The 15,613-nt window shown below is 43.4% G+C and overlaps 1 protein-coding gene across 1 annotated transcript; it reads right to left on the reverse strand.

Moving 5' to 3' along the window:
• Window positions 1-656: 656 nt before the first annotated feature.
• LOC109243807 (monothiol glutaredoxin-S1-like) lies at window positions 657-965 on the reverse strand. The gene has a single exon (XM_019410802.1). The coding sequence runs from the start codon at window positions 963-965 to the stop codon at window positions 657-659; it is 309 nt and encodes a 102-aa protein (XP_019266347.1).
• Between the last annotated feature and the right edge of the window lie 14,648 nt (window positions 966-15,613).

The raw sequence follows: 15,613 nt of genomic DNA on the forward strand, positions 1-15,613 counted from the left end.
ATTTTGATATTGTATGGTGACATTACTTGTGTGGTAAAATTATTTATCGATCATAAGAGCTTGGGGTACTTGATGATACAGAAGGAGTTGAACCTTCACCGTGATGGCACACTTTGTTCTGAGAACGAGTATGTGTTCCTCGAGACACTAACATGTGCTATGATATCTTGGAGGCTCCTGTTTTACTACTAGAACAGTCAATATTTTCTTATCAATATTAAGTATCATAATAGTATAACTACTTTAGTACTACTAAACAAGGAGGTATCCTTTGGCATTAATTGTCTCCAATCACTAGTTGTTATAGAGGTGAGGTGCATGCACTAGTCCGTGGTAGCTTGGAGTTTTCTTTTGGTTATTCAGTTGTATTGGTTGTTTTCGACTAGATTGATCAGACTTTATCCATGTTGTTTATATGCTTTAGACTTTTACCATGTCTTTTCGGTTTGCACTTTATAAGGGATTATCGTGTTTTGGTTTGTCTGACATACGGCTTATGCAAATTGGATCGTGACATTTTATATTCTTACCCTTTGCAACCCAAAACACATAAAATAAAATGGAGAGAGTAATACTATTCATTACAGCAAAGAAAAGAACACACAAAATAATAGTATCTTGTAAGCTTAATAGACTCTATATCTATAGTTGGTATTTCATATCCATATAGCATTAGCTTTGATGAGCAAATCCTTTAACTTTCCCCTAATATTGAGACTAATGACTTCATTAGATCCACCAACAAGTTCCGTTCCAATGAATGTAGTTGGTGTACTTGGCTTGCATGCCATTTCAAGCAAAGCTCTCTCTACTTTTTTACCATTCGGAAGTTCATCAATCTTGTACACTGTTGGATTTGCACCAAAACCTCTGATTAGGATTTCAATACTGTAAGAAATGCAACAAGTGTCTTTGCTGAATATCACAACCGGGCTTTCGGACGCCAATGTCATCAGTGTATCCATTGTTGCAAATCCTAATTAATCGAACAGTGAGTTTTTGATACTGAGTGGTTGTGAAGAAAATAGAAGCAAGAATTATATATGGTTCATGAAATAAAGCTTTTGGAAAGAGTAGCTACAAGTTTGAATTTCAAGAAGCTTGACTTTATGTAGTTATATAGTTATAAATTTACCAAACAGTGGAAAAGATTGAGTATCCACTCCAAATTATTCTTGATTTTTGGATAATTATAAAGATGTGATTTGTTTGTCTAACTGGAACCACGAGCTGCTGGAAAATTTCCCAATGTTCAAAGTACTTAGAGAGGATTTCTTTACCTTTAAAATATTCCAGAAAACGATTAAAAGCACATAGGATTATATGCAAAAATCTAGTCTCAATCTTGAGATGAAAGGAACGGCCAGTGGTCAGAATAAGTTGTAAAATTTGTTAAATTTGATTGACTAAATTTAGTATTAAACTAACCCATGCATGTGGTTTAAACGTACAAAATATGATTTTATATATAAGGGACAAAAATTATGTATATAGTAACCGAAGTGAAGCATTAAAGTACTAAGTTAATCAACAAAATAATGCCTAATTCTTAAATGAATACGCAAAGGCGATTAGTGGTGGAATACTGAGGTCCAAGGGAAATTGGAAGCCAAGAAAGCAGCATATCTGAAGTTTCTGGAGTGTGTGGACGAGGAGGAGAAGATGACGAATAGAGAGCGGTATAAGATGGCTAAGAAGGATGCAAAATTAGCAGTTATAGCGGCCAAGACTGTCGTGTTTGAACGCTTGTATGAAGAACTTGGAGGCAAAGGAGGGGATAAGAAGTTGTACAGGCTAGCCAAAGGTGCGAGAAAGGAAAGCTCGCGACCTGGACCAAGTGAAGTGTATCAAGGACGGGGAAGGAGAGAGTTTTGTTGGATGAGGAACTTATTTGACGAAGATGGCAGACTTACTTTCATAAATTCTTGAACAAAGAGGGGGACAGGAACATTGAGCTAGGTTACTTAGAGCACTCCGAGATTCGTCGGGACTTTGGGTATTGTAGGCGTATAAGAGTCGAGGAGGTTGAGGAGGCTATGTGTAAGATGAGCAGGTTGAGAGAGACCGGTCCATACGAGATCCCGATGGAATTTTTGAAGAGCGTGCATGGCTGGCTCGGAGTGTCTCACTGGCTTATTTAATATCATTTTTAGGAAGAAGAAGATGCCCGAAAAATGGAGATGGAGTACAATGATCTCGTTGTATAAGAACAAGGGTGATATTCAAAGTTGCAACAACCACCGGGGCATCAAGTCATTAAGCCATACTATGAATGTTTGGGAGAAGGTGGTGTAGCTGAGGTTGCGGATTGTGACAATTTATTTAACTTGTTCGAATTTATGCCGGGACGATGGAAGCTATTCATCTTGTTAAGAGATTGATGGAGCAGTATATGGAGGAAGAAGGATTTACATATGATGTTCATCAACTTAGAGAAGGCTTACGATAAAGTACTAAAGGAGGTTCTGTGGAGATATTTGCATGCTAGAGTGCACCTATTGTATACATTAGGGCTATTACGGACATGTACGGTGGATCTAAAACTCGAGTGAGGACAGTGAGAGGGGACTCGGAACACTTTCCAGTTATGATGGGGTTGCACCAGGGGTCAGCCCTCAGCCCATTTCTATTTGCCTTGGCAATCGACACACTGACACACCACATTCATGGGGAGGTGCTGTGGTGCATGTTATTTGCAGATGATATTGTACTGATTGACGAGACGCGAGGCGGTGTTAACGAGAGGTTAGAGGTTTGGAGGCAAACCCTGAAGTCTAATGGTTTAAAGTTGAGCAGGACCAAGATATAATACTTGGAGTGCAAATTTAGTGGTGCGACTCAGGTAGTTGACGAAGATGTAAGGCTTGATTCTCAAGACATCCCTAGGAGAGAAAATTTAAATACCTAAGGTCACTGGTGTTTTGTGTGATAAGAATGTGCCACAAAAACTTAAAGGTAAGTTCTGTAGAGCGGTGGTCAGATCGACTATATTGTGTGGGGCAGATGTTGGCCGGTCAAGAACTCCCATGTCCAAAAGATGAAGGTGGCTGAAATAAGGATGTTGAGATGGACTAGATAGAATTAGAAATGAAGTTATTCAAGACTGTCTGGGTCAAAATCTGCCTCGAGGAGATTTAAAATGAAGAGATATTACGAAAAATAATTTGGCAGAGGTCGACTAGTGAATAATTTCAATAGTCGGACAGCTAATGATGGCCGAGGCCAAATGTCATAAGCAACTGTAACAGCTAGTTTTGTAATGAGATCTTTTGGGTGAATATTCCATTGAATATTCTCTGTACTTGTACTTTTATGGTTGATTAGGGGTATGTCCCATATAAATAGATAGAGAGATAAGGTGGAAGGTATGTAATATTCTCTGGTAAGAACACTCTTTGAAAAGCAAACTCTCTCTAGATAAAATACAAACATTACCTTTCTTAAGAGATTCGATTGTCTATTATTCCACACTTTTCCACTAGATCTGAGAAGAGTCCCAATATTTTAGTATTTATCTATCATTCATCCTTGTCATAAGAAGGAATCATATTGGGTGAATTCTTCTCCTTATTTACTTTAATGCCATTTAATGCTATTTTATTGCTTGATATTTCCTCATCATTAATCATCTTGGGACGTTGAATGCACACCATATTTAATTTCCTCTCAATGATGTCCTTTTGTTATTTATGACCACCGATTATAGATCTGAGGTTATTATCATTAACTGAGTTTAACCGCTCATTACACAAAATTAATTAGTTTAACCAAGGGTTTACAGTTTTTTGTCAAACAACTTGGCGCCGTCTGCGGGGATTTTCTAGCTAAATTTTTAGTTTCTTTTAGATCTATAACTAGCACGGTTCAGGAAAAAAAAAAACCAAAACTCCTACTTCCTTGTACACACAGATCTGACATGGCAGGTAACAGAAAAGAAAGAATGAAGGCAGTAGCCAATCTCGCCACCAACCTCTGAAACACCATCAATGAGGTTTTTGAAACGGAAGGCGAAAATATAATACCTAACGTCACTCCCAGGCGAGGTGGGTCTCCCATTCCACACGGCAGTATCACGCCGTCCCGCGATAAAGGAGTTTCCACGTCCACGACGGAAGAGGCACCACCAGCAGTGAAAAAATTACTTGAGGCATGGATGATAAACACGCTGACCTGCATCCTCGACAAGCTCACCCATGAGGGGGCTAGAGAAAACACAAGGACGTGCATTACTCCAGTAATAGCCGAGCAGCACGGCCCTCCCCCTCCAGTAACAGGTATCACTCGCAATGTTAATAATGCAGGTGACGACACCTTCACAGTCGTTGTGAGGAAGATGGAAGAAATGGAAAATGAAAATAAAATGCCTCGGGATCAAATGAGAGAGCACCAAGAAAGATTTGACAAAATACCATGTTCCCCAAAACTCTTGCTGAAAAGAGATGCTGATCGGTTCTTTGAATAACCCTACAGCGATGAAGCTGCCCCGCATGCCATACCAAATACTTTCAACATGTCGCCTTATCTGAAGATATACGACTGATCCCGAGGACCATGTGACTCACTATGTTACGGTGGTAAAAGGCAATGATCTCGCCAAAGAACAAGTATCCTCCATCTTGTTGAAAAAATTCGGTGAGACCCTCACCGAAGTAGCATTGACTTGGTACACACAACTGCATGCATGCTCCATCAAAACGTTCGAAGAGATGGACGACAAGTTTGTGAAGGTCCATGCTGGGCCAAAAAGGCGGAGGCAAGAGTGAACGATATATTTGCCATCAAACAATTGCTTGGAGAAGGATTAAGGGACTTCCTCACTCGTTTCAACCGAGTATGGATGACCTTGCCAAATGTATCAGAGGGCATGTCTTTAGCAGCTTTCCAAAATAGGTTGAATAGGAACGGTTCGAGGGCGACCAGAAAATTGTTAAGTCGGCATATGAAGTATCCTCCAACCACTTTGGATGAAATACACAATGCCTACAGTGCCGAGGTCCGTGCTGACGAAGACGACCTGAATGGGACGACCCATCGGTTGACCTCGCTGCAGGCCAAGTCTAGGAAGGATCGAAGAAACAATGCCAGGAGGGATCTAGCAGTTCCACGACCCAATCGAGAAAGGCATCAACCGTATATCAGAAGCGCCATCATGCCCCCTTCCCGCCACGAAGAAGGCCCATCTAGGCCAATGACAGGGACTCAACGGAATGAGAGAGGTATGCCCCCTTTATTATCCACTCACAATTTTTGTGTGTCGCCTTCAGAAATAGTCTACGCAATGGAGAAACTCGGACCGAAGGTGAAGTGGCCGCAAAAGATGAGGTCAGACCCAAGCACCAGAAAGTCAAATGCCCTCTGCGAGTTCCAGCAAGAGTGAGGTCACAAAACTGAGGACTCCATCGCTCTAAGGCAGGAAGTCGTAAACATGCTTCACCAAGGGCACTTGAAAGAATTGTTGAGCAACCGAGGCAGGACCAACTTCACCCGAGGAAGTGAACAACACCAGGGACTGCCGAAACCACCTTCCCCAACCCGCACCATTCAAATGATCATCGAAGCCAGCGATGACACATCGATTAACAGCGTAAAATTTATCGAAACCCACAAACTCAAGTGGTCGATCACTCATGAACAGTATGACAAACTCGAAGAAAGTATCGTCTTTGATAAGTCAGATACTCACGGTTTGGTTTTCCCTCACTATGACACCCTTGTTATCACATTACGATTATTAGATACACATGTAAGACATATTATGGTGGACGAGGAGACCGGTGTTGCCTTATCCACCCTCGAGTACTTGCACAGATGAAACTCAAGGATAAGATAGTGACATGCTGCATCACGCTAACAAGTATTAACAATGCAGTTGAACGAATATCTGGAGAAATCACACTCCCCGTCTTGGCCAGTGGCATCACCTTGGAAACCACATTCCACATCATGGATCAGGATACAACGTACAACGCCATAATAGGACGACCTTGGATACACGCCACGAGGGTCATTCCCTCCAGCTTATACCAAGTTATCAAATTTCCAACCCTGTGGTGAATATTCAGCATACGAGGAGAACAATGCCTATCTCGAGAGTGCTACCGCATCGCCCTAGATTGTACAACTACCAAACAAATGAAGGGAAAAGCAAAAGAGCATAGCAATTAACCGGGCCGAGGTCGAGCTATGAAGAAAAAAGGACGTCATCAATGATCCCAAAATAGTGGAGGCCGCAGGATCAACCATAGAATACCTCGACCTCGTCCAACTTGATGATAATGACCACAGCAAGAAAGCCAATGCGCAGACTTCAAGATCCAGGTAAATTCCGTCAATTCTTAACTGCTAACGCAGACTTGTTCGCTTTTTCCCATGCAGATATGCCAGGTATCCCAAAGGATATTGTCACACACAAACTGAACGTTGACCCGTTCCACCCCCAGTGAGACGGGTTAGGCGAAAATTCAGTCCCGCAATATATAATGCAATCTGCGAAGAGGTCGAAAAATTACTGGAAAATGGTTCCATCAGGGAATCAAAATACCCCCAATTGGTCGCCAATGTGGTCATGGTGAAAAAGAAGAACAGAAAGTACGGATGTACGTGGACTTTACAGATTTAAACAAAGTGTGCCCCAAAGATTTATTCTCACTACCTCATATCGACCAGCTCATTGACGAGACGACCGAGCAAGAACTGCTGAGCTTCTTAGATGCCTACTCAGTCTACAATCAGATCCTCATGGAAGAGGAGGATCAGGAGAAAACTACCTTCATCACCCACTAAGGGGAACGTACTGCTACAGAGTTATGCCCTTCGGACTGAAAAATGCGGGGGCGACATACCAAAGGTTGGTGACCAAAATGTTCAAAGATCAACTCGGCAGGACCATGAAAGTTTACCTAGATGATATGTTGGTCAAGTCAAAAAGGAAAGAAGATCACATCGACCACTTGAAAGAAGCCTTCGACACACTCAGACGGTACGGCATGAAGCTAAACCCTGAAAAGTGTGCATTCGGCGTGACCTCAGGAAAATTCTTGGGCTTCCTAGTATCATAACGAGGCATCGAGGTCAAACCCGACCAAATCAAAGCCATAGAAGGAATGCCAGAACACTAAACCAGCAAAAAACAAGTTTAGATGCGTATTGGCCATAACGCCGCCCTGTCACGAGATTCATCTCGCGGTCATCCGACAGATGCCACAAGTTTTTTGGTGTACTCAAGAAAGAAAACGGCCTCCAATAGACCTTGTTGTGCGTCCAAGCCCTGAATGAGTTAAAGGCTTACCTGTCATCAACGTCGTTGCTTTCCAAAATAGAACTTGGGGATCGCCTTCTCGTGTACCTTGCCGTATATGAAGCGGCAGTGAGTACGGTCCTAGTCCGAGAAGATAAAGGTACGCAATCTCCCATCTATTACATTAGCAAAACCTTAGTCGATGCCGAGACGAGGTACCCCCACCTCGAAAAATTAGCCCTGGCTTTGGTCGTAGCTCCACAAAAGCTTAGACCCTATTTTCAGTGCCACCCCATTTAGGTAGTAACAATTTTCCCCTTGAGAAGAAATTTACATAAGCCCGAGCTATCGGGCAGATTAGCCAAGTGGTCCATAAAATTAAGTGAGCATGATATCACATATCAACCACGAACGACGATAAAATCACAAGTCCTTGCCGACTTCGGAGCAAATATAATGCTCGAAGTCAAAAAATAGGGCGCCCACGCTTCTCCACACACACAAGATCTATGGATTTTGTACATCGACGGCGCTTCTAATGCGTCGGGGTCCGGACTGGGACTTGTGCTCAAAGTCCCGACTGGCGAAGTGATTCGCCAGTCCATAAGATGCGCGGATATGACTAACAATGAGGTCGAGTGTGAGGCCGTAATTGCACGATTGAAGCTAGCACTCAAATACGGGGCGAGACGGGTAACACTACATTGCGACTCTCAACTCGTTGTCAACCAAGTCATAGGAACTTTCCAAATAAAAGAATAAAGGTTGCAAAAATACCATACCGAGATCTATAAATTGCTTTCCGATGAATGCCAGCTAGACCAGATCTCTCGGGCACAAAACATCGAAGCATACGGTCTCGCCAAATTCGTGCAGCCAATAAACAGATAACTCGAGAACGAAATGTGATCACCCTCCTCCACTCATCGATAGATCAAATTGAGGTAAGGACTATAAATCTAAGTTGGGACTGGCTCAACGTATTGTTTCATACTTGTAGGATGGCGTACTCCTAGATGATAAAAAGGAAGCCAAGAAGCTTCGGATGTAAGCGGCCAGATATAGTATCATTCACAACGACCTATACAAGAGGACGTTTGGCGACCCCTAGAAAAATGCTTAGGCCCAAATCAAACACGGCGCGTCCTAGAGGAAGTCCACGAAGGCCATTGCGGGGCCCATTTCGGCAATCGAGCTCTGGCCAGATATCTTATACGAGTGGGTTACTATTGGCCTACTATGAAAAAAGACGCCGCTGACTTCATGAAAAAGTGCGAGCAATGTCAAAAATACGTCCCAATGATCCATTAAGCGGGCGAGCATCTCCACTCAGTCACTTCGCCCTGGCCTTTCATCAAGTGGGGAATGGACATCGTTGGCCCCCTCCCTGCGGGGCGAGCTAACGTACGATTCCTTTTGATTTTAACTTACTAAATTTCTAAATGGGTAGAAGCAGGAGCATTCGCCCAGATATGCGAATAGAAAGTGATTGCCTTCATATGGAAAAACATTGTGTGCCGCTTTGGCCTCCCCAAAGAGATCAGTTGCGATAATGAACCCCAATTCACCGGAAAAAAGGTCGTCGATTTCTTCGAGAAGTGGCATATCAAAAGAATACTCTCCACGCCGTACCACCTCGGGGGCAACGGTCAAGCAGAGTCCTCCAATAAATCAATACTGAACATCATGAAGAAAAAGCTTGAGAATGCCAAAGGACTATGGTCGGAGCTATTACCAGAAGTACTTTGGGCCTACCGCACAACGCTAAAGACGAGCACAGGAGAGACGCCCTACTCATAATCTATGGGACCGACGCAGTAATACCAGTTGAAGTAGGATAGCCCAGTTTGAGATATTTGCACGAGAGCGGGCTGAGGAACGACGAAAGCGGAAGGCAAGAGCTCGACGAAGCCGAGGAACGGAGGGATATGGCCTACATAAGGATGGTCGCCCAGAAGCAACAGGTAGAACTCTATTATAACAAAATGGCAAAGTCAGACCACTCAAAGTCGGGGACTACGTGCTCAAGGCCAAAACACAAGCAAGCAAAGACTCACGGGAAGGCAAACTAGGAACAAATTAGGACGGCTCGTACAAAATCATGGCAACAGCAAATAAAGGGTCATTTCAACTAGAAACAATGGAAGGAAAATTGCTACAAAACAACTGGAACGTCGCCCACCTTAAGTACTTCAACTTTTAAGAAAAAGCGTCATCTAAGTCGTACTCTTTTTTCTTCACTTGGGTTTTGTCCCAATTAGGTTTTCTCAAGGGGGTTTTTAACGAGGCAGCAAGGGGGAGACTTCAAGTTGAAATACAAACGGAAAAAGGGCACTGGACAGTCAATTTATTGCCCAACCTCTCAACACGTCTCTAGGTCCCCCAATGAAGGGACTAGATAGACCGGGACTGGAATGCCGGCCCGAAAAACATGTAAATTTATCCAAATATATGAGCAAAACACAAGTGTAAGAAATTCGCCCATGTTTTTGCCAGAGCAACATCGCCTTAATATCTACTCGGCCACTGGCCGCAATTAACTCACATTCGACCTCTCTCGAATTAACACATTCGACCTCGTTCGAATTAACTAAAGTGACATTTGACCTCACTTGAATTAACTCACATTCGACCTCGTTCGAATTAACTAACATTCGACCTCGCTCAAATTAACTCACATTCCACTTCGCTCGAATTAACACATTCGACCTTGTTCAAATTAATTAAAGTGACATTCGACCTCGCTCGAATTAACTCACATTCGACCTTGCTCAAATTAACTAAAGTGACATTCTACCTCGCTCAAATTAACTCACATTCGACCTCGTTCGAGTTAACACCTACCGGCCCCGGCCATGACCAAAACCAATTTTTTTACGATTAAGGCGACCAAATGATAAAGCAAAAGAAAGAAGCGTACAAGACCAAATAGAGAAAAGAATCAGATACGAGCAGCAAAAATAGCATTTCATACTTCAAAAATATTCTTTGCAAGGGCTAGACAGACGCCCACAAAAGTATGCACAAAAATTACAAACAAAAAGAATAATTACTCGCCACCCGACCCAGCAGCGTCATCTCCACCATCACCATCGCCATCAGGATATTCGCCCTCGTACCAGGAATCCTGCTCAATCCCATCCAAGTCCTCCTCGCCATCGCCGACCCCCGGTGTAGCAGAGTCATAGCCGCAGGCGATCCGAGCTGCACGCGCCTTAGTACGAGCATCCTCAAAATCGACCTTAGGAACTTACCCCGCCGTCATCAAATCTCTGAATATATCCAGCTGGTCCTTGGCGTGGATCCACTTCTCATATAAATCCCGCGGAACATCAGGATAAGCAGAAGTGTGAGAGGAGGACGACTTAGTCAACAATTGCATCTTCTCAGCCTCGAGAACGACGATTTGGTCACCAAGGCTCAAAACTTCTTTTTCTAGCCCTCCTATTCGTTCTTCGAGCCGCTCTTCTCTGAGTTTGGCCATCTCCAAATCATTTGCCCGCTCAGATTAGAGAACACAGATTGCGGCCTCCAAAGCCTCCACTTTTGTCGAAGTCGCCAACCGAGCCAACTCGACCTTCTCTAAATCTGTCGTCTTCTCGGCGACCTCGCCACTCAAAGAATCGGCCCTGACCAAACATTGCTCGAGCCCGACCCGCTGAGATATCACTTGGGCCTAAAGGTCCGCACATTGGGCCTCGACTCCCTTGCTCACCTCGAGCTCCTCTTCTTTGTCCCTCAATGCCCCTTCGAGGATGCTACACTTCCCGATGACCCTCATCATCTCATCATATTTATGCTTTAGCTTGTCCTTGATGGCTTGGAAGTTTCCACTCTTGCCAACCCGCCTACAAAATCTCGTGGTTTTGCGCCTCTCCATCTTCTTAAAAATGGTTTTGCACCTCTCTTCTCGACGTGCACTCTCAATCTCAAAAATAATGGTCTAAAAAGAAAAGAGGAAAAGAAGAAGATAATCAGTCAAATCAAAGAGTAGAGTGCAAGGAACGGAAATTAGAAAGGTCAGAAAACTTACCCTAAGGGTGAGGCCGGTATGCCCGACGACAGGGTGGCATCGTCCGACGTCTCGAGGGTCCTGCCCTCCACATCGGAGCAAAGGGGACCTAAGGAGGAGACTAAGTCCTTTGTATTCACCAATAAGTTCCGATCCATAGGAACCATAATGGTCCTCGAGGACCCATCTAACCTAACCTCAACGCGAGTAAACCCCTCGCTCAGCATTCGGACCTCATTAGGATCTAGATTGGACCCTGTCTCATGCCGCCCTCAGTAACCCCTTCGCCTCTCTCATAGGTAAACATGGTGGGATCGTCGACTGGCCTCGAGGACGATGGATCATCTCTAGGTACGGTACCTGTGACTTCCACAAGTGACCCGCCAACTCCTACCTCAGCCTCAAGCAAAGTCACGCCTTCCACGGCCCCCGTTGATAGCGGGACTTCATACGGCAGGCCAGCATCATTTTCAAACACGCCAGTGGTCGGCTCACGATCATCCCTTGAAGAATCCACTACTCAGATGGTTCCATCACCAACATCCACTGACCTACTTTTACGAGGAATCAGATCTGCCTCACTCGGTGATGATTCGTCTATTAAGTGCAGCACGGGAAAGGCCGGAGTCTTTGTTGGTGAGGCTGCCGACAGTCATCTAGGTCTAGTCAAAGCTGGAGTCTGAACAGAATTGGTTGGCTGGGTAGGCTTGTTCGTAGTCGCAGCAAGGGCGGATCCCTTCGTAGTACTCACTTGGCGGAACGCAGGAGTAGGAGCCCTCGACCTCCTCAAAGCTCTCTGGCCTAACAACAAAAAGAGGAAAAAGAAGTTTGAGAGGTCAACCCCCACAATGCGATAAGAAGCAGGCGACCAGAAGGCCGCAACAATGAAAACTTAAAGCGAACGACTCACCGGTTGCAAGGGGCTTGGGCCCAAACTTCTTATAAAAAGCCGACCATTCACGAATCCTCACCGTATGGGGCAAGACCTGGCTAACCCAATCATGAATATCTGCAACCAATGGAGGGGGCTTGGCCTCGGCTGAATGAAGGAAAAACAAAATGATTAAAACAAGCAAACTAAGCACTTAGAAAAGATACTTACGAGCATAATTCCACGCCTCAGGAAATCCATTTGCATTTGTCACTACGTCCTCAGTCTTGACGTAGAAGTAATTTAGCCAGAATCGACGATTCGCTTTATCATCCATCTTCACTACCAGGCTCTTACTTCCACGGTGACGAAGGTGCAACATCGTCCCCCTATGGAAACTGGGCGCAAAGAGATGAATCAGGTGGCGAAGAGAGATTCTGCGGCCAGCCAATTCTGCGTACTTCGTCAGCATAAGGATGAGTTTGTAGATGTAAGGAGAAAGCTGGGCCGGGCAGACTCCGTAGTAGTGGTAGAATTCCTCCACCAATAAGGGAAGAGGAAAAGAAAATCCTACATAGAACGGATACACATAGAATGCACAATATCCATGGCGGTGAATCTGCACCACATCAGACCAGCCGGAACCAGGTCGATGTGGGCCGGAATTTTGAACTTCTCCATGAAGTCAGCAAGGGCAGCCACATCCATCTCAGATTCCACGGCCTTAGGGTTGTCCTCGGGCCGCTTTGAGAAGTCCGATCTAGCCTTCTCGTTGCGAGTATTTCCTCCACCATAGGAAAGCCTTCGTCTTCTGCAACAATGGCGGCCCCATCGTCATGGGGAGGCATGGCTGATGTTCTAAACGTCAATACCACACAAGGGGGGGGGGGGGGTGATTTGTGTGGTACCCAGTTTTCGCTCTAGAAGAACCTGGTTCTTCTAGGTGTACTTACTACTACTGTTTGCGGAATTAAAAGTGCATAAAATAAAGAACGCAGAGATTTTTACGTGGAAAACACCTGGCTCAAAAGGTGAAAAAACCATGACCTACTACTCAGTAGGATTTTCCCAAACTTCCACTAAAATCACTTAGCCAAAAACAGCATTTACAAAACTCTTGTAAACCTAAGGATTAAACTCTAATCCCAGTGTGGCACACAGCCTCAACTGCTGCGACACTTTCAAGTCAACTCTAACTTGAATACTCAAAGTACCTAATACAATTGCTTCTATGAAAGCTGGAAAGGTACAACTTTAAACCACCTANAACCCTTTCCTCTCATCAGGTACTTTTTAAAATCTCTAGTGATCATAGCCATCTCATCATCTTCCAGATCTGAACCTTCAGCAATTATGAGAGCTAAGCTTCTGTCCTTCTTGGGTGTATCCATCTTCATGGTTTTCCTTCTCATTTCATAAGCAGTCAGATTTCCAATCAGTTCATCCAGGTCTGAGAGTAGCGATATTCTTGGATTCCTGAATAGCAGTAATTTTGCTTTCCCATTTGACTGCCAGAACCCTAGTCAGAATTTTCTCAACCTTGTCTTCTTCAAGAATAACCCTTCCAAGAGACTTAAGTTCATTTGTCAGTGTAGTGAACCTAGTATACATCTCCTGGATAGTTTCTCTTTCCTTCATAGTAAAATTCTCATATTGAGAATATGGCAATGTTCCTCTTGATCTTTTCACTTGAGGTGTTCCTTCATGGGCCACTTGCAAAGTGTCCCATATCTCCTTAGCAGTAGTACAGCTTTGGATCCTACTGTACTCATCTGGACCTAGTCCACACACCAGCCATTTCTTGGCCTTAGCATTTTTCTCCCCCTTTCTCAGATCTTCAGCAGTACAGTCAGCCCTTGTCTTTGGCACATCAACTCCTTCAGCATTCTTCTTTGTGGTTGATAGGGGACCATCAGTAACTATGTCCCAAAGTTCATAGTCTTCCCCTATGATGTGATCTCTCATCCTGTTATTCCACAAAGAATAGTACTGACCATTGAAAAGTGGAGGTCTAGCAATGGATTTCCCTTCCCAGTTCCCAGGTGGTGCACTCATGTTGATCTTTTCCTAAGGTGTTTGCCTCTTCAAGGATAACCTACTTTGATACCAATTGATGTTCTAAACGTCAATACCACACAAGAGGGGGGGGGGGGGTAATTTGTGTGGTACCCAATTTTCGCTCTAGAAGAACCTGGTTCTTCTTGGTGTACTTACTACTACTGCTTGCAGAATTAAAAGTGCATAAAATAAAGAACTCAGAGATTTTTACGTGGAAAACACCTGGCGCAAAAGGTAAAAAATCCATGACCTACTACTCAGTAGGATTTTCCCAAACTTCCACTAAAATCACTAAGCCAAAAACAGCATTTACAAAACTCTTGTAAACCTAAGGATTAAACTCTAATCCCAGTGTGGCACACAACCTCAACTGCTGCGACACTTTCAAGTTAACTCTAACTTGAATACTCAAAGTACCTAATACAATTGCTTCTATGAAAGCTGGAAAGGTACAACTTTAAACCACCTACTACAATTGAACTAGAATAAGAATAAAGACAATAGAATTGGTTCTTCTATCTTGTCCAAGTAGCTTCAGAAATGCACACTTGAATTTCACATAAATTGCTTGCAAAATTGCCTCACTCTTTTGCTCTCAATTTAGTTTTACTTCTGCGTTTGTGCAACACCTGTAAAAGAGAACAATCATTGTTATTTAATGAGTTAGTAATCAGAGTTTGATTGAGACTCAATTGCTGATCCTTTGTCGAATTTGAATCCTACAACAATACAAACTCCATTCCTTATCCTTGATCCGGATTAAGTTCTCTTCACATTAGGAGACTTCATCTCCTCATCCTTTATGCAACCTTTTCGATCAATTCACAAGATATTGCTGCTTGGTCCTTGAGACTTATCTTCTTCACGCGCATCTCACATGTATAAGTAGATAAGCACTGTGTCTCACATGATGAACCTGGTCCATGACTGAGTTCATTTGTCAATCTTCAAAACTTCATCTGAACTTGGGCCAACAAATTCCCCCTTTTTGATGATGACAAACTCTATGCTTTTACTGATCAGAGAACCTGTGGAACTCAGCTTAATTATCAACACTTTAACTTAGAAATCTTAACTTATCATTAAGGAACAGGTTTTAATCAGGTTATAAATATCAAATTAGTTCAGAATACAAAGTAAAGCACAATATCTCTTCCCCCTTTTGGCATCATCGAAAAGTTGCATATATTGTGAACCCAGATATTAATAATTACTCATGGCCACTGGGGCAACTGCAAGTGAAAACATGGTTAAATTAATCAACAACCAGCAAACAAAATGAACTATTAAGATTAGAATCTGCAATAGAACAAGGGAAATAGCAAATTGTCATTGATTAGAGATGACTCCATACACAGACCACAAAAAGAAAGAAAAAAATTTCCAACCATGAGCAAAAAGAAAAAATAAATCCCTAACTGGGTCACTGGGGGGG

Source organism: Nicotiana attenuata, unplaced genomic scaffold, assembly GCF_001879085.1.
Source record: "Nicotiana attenuata strain UT unplaced genomic scaffold, NIATTr2, whole genome shotgun sequence".
Classification (NCBI taxonomy): domain Eukaryota; kingdom Viridiplantae; phylum Streptophyta; class Magnoliopsida; order Solanales; family Solanaceae; genus Nicotiana; species Nicotiana attenuata.

Bases quoted from the DNA above. Each gene is read 5' to 3' on its own strand.
- LOC109243807 (XM_019410802.1), bottom strand. From the start codon at position 965: ATGGATACACTGATGACATTGGCGTCCGAAAGCCCGGTTGTGATATTC.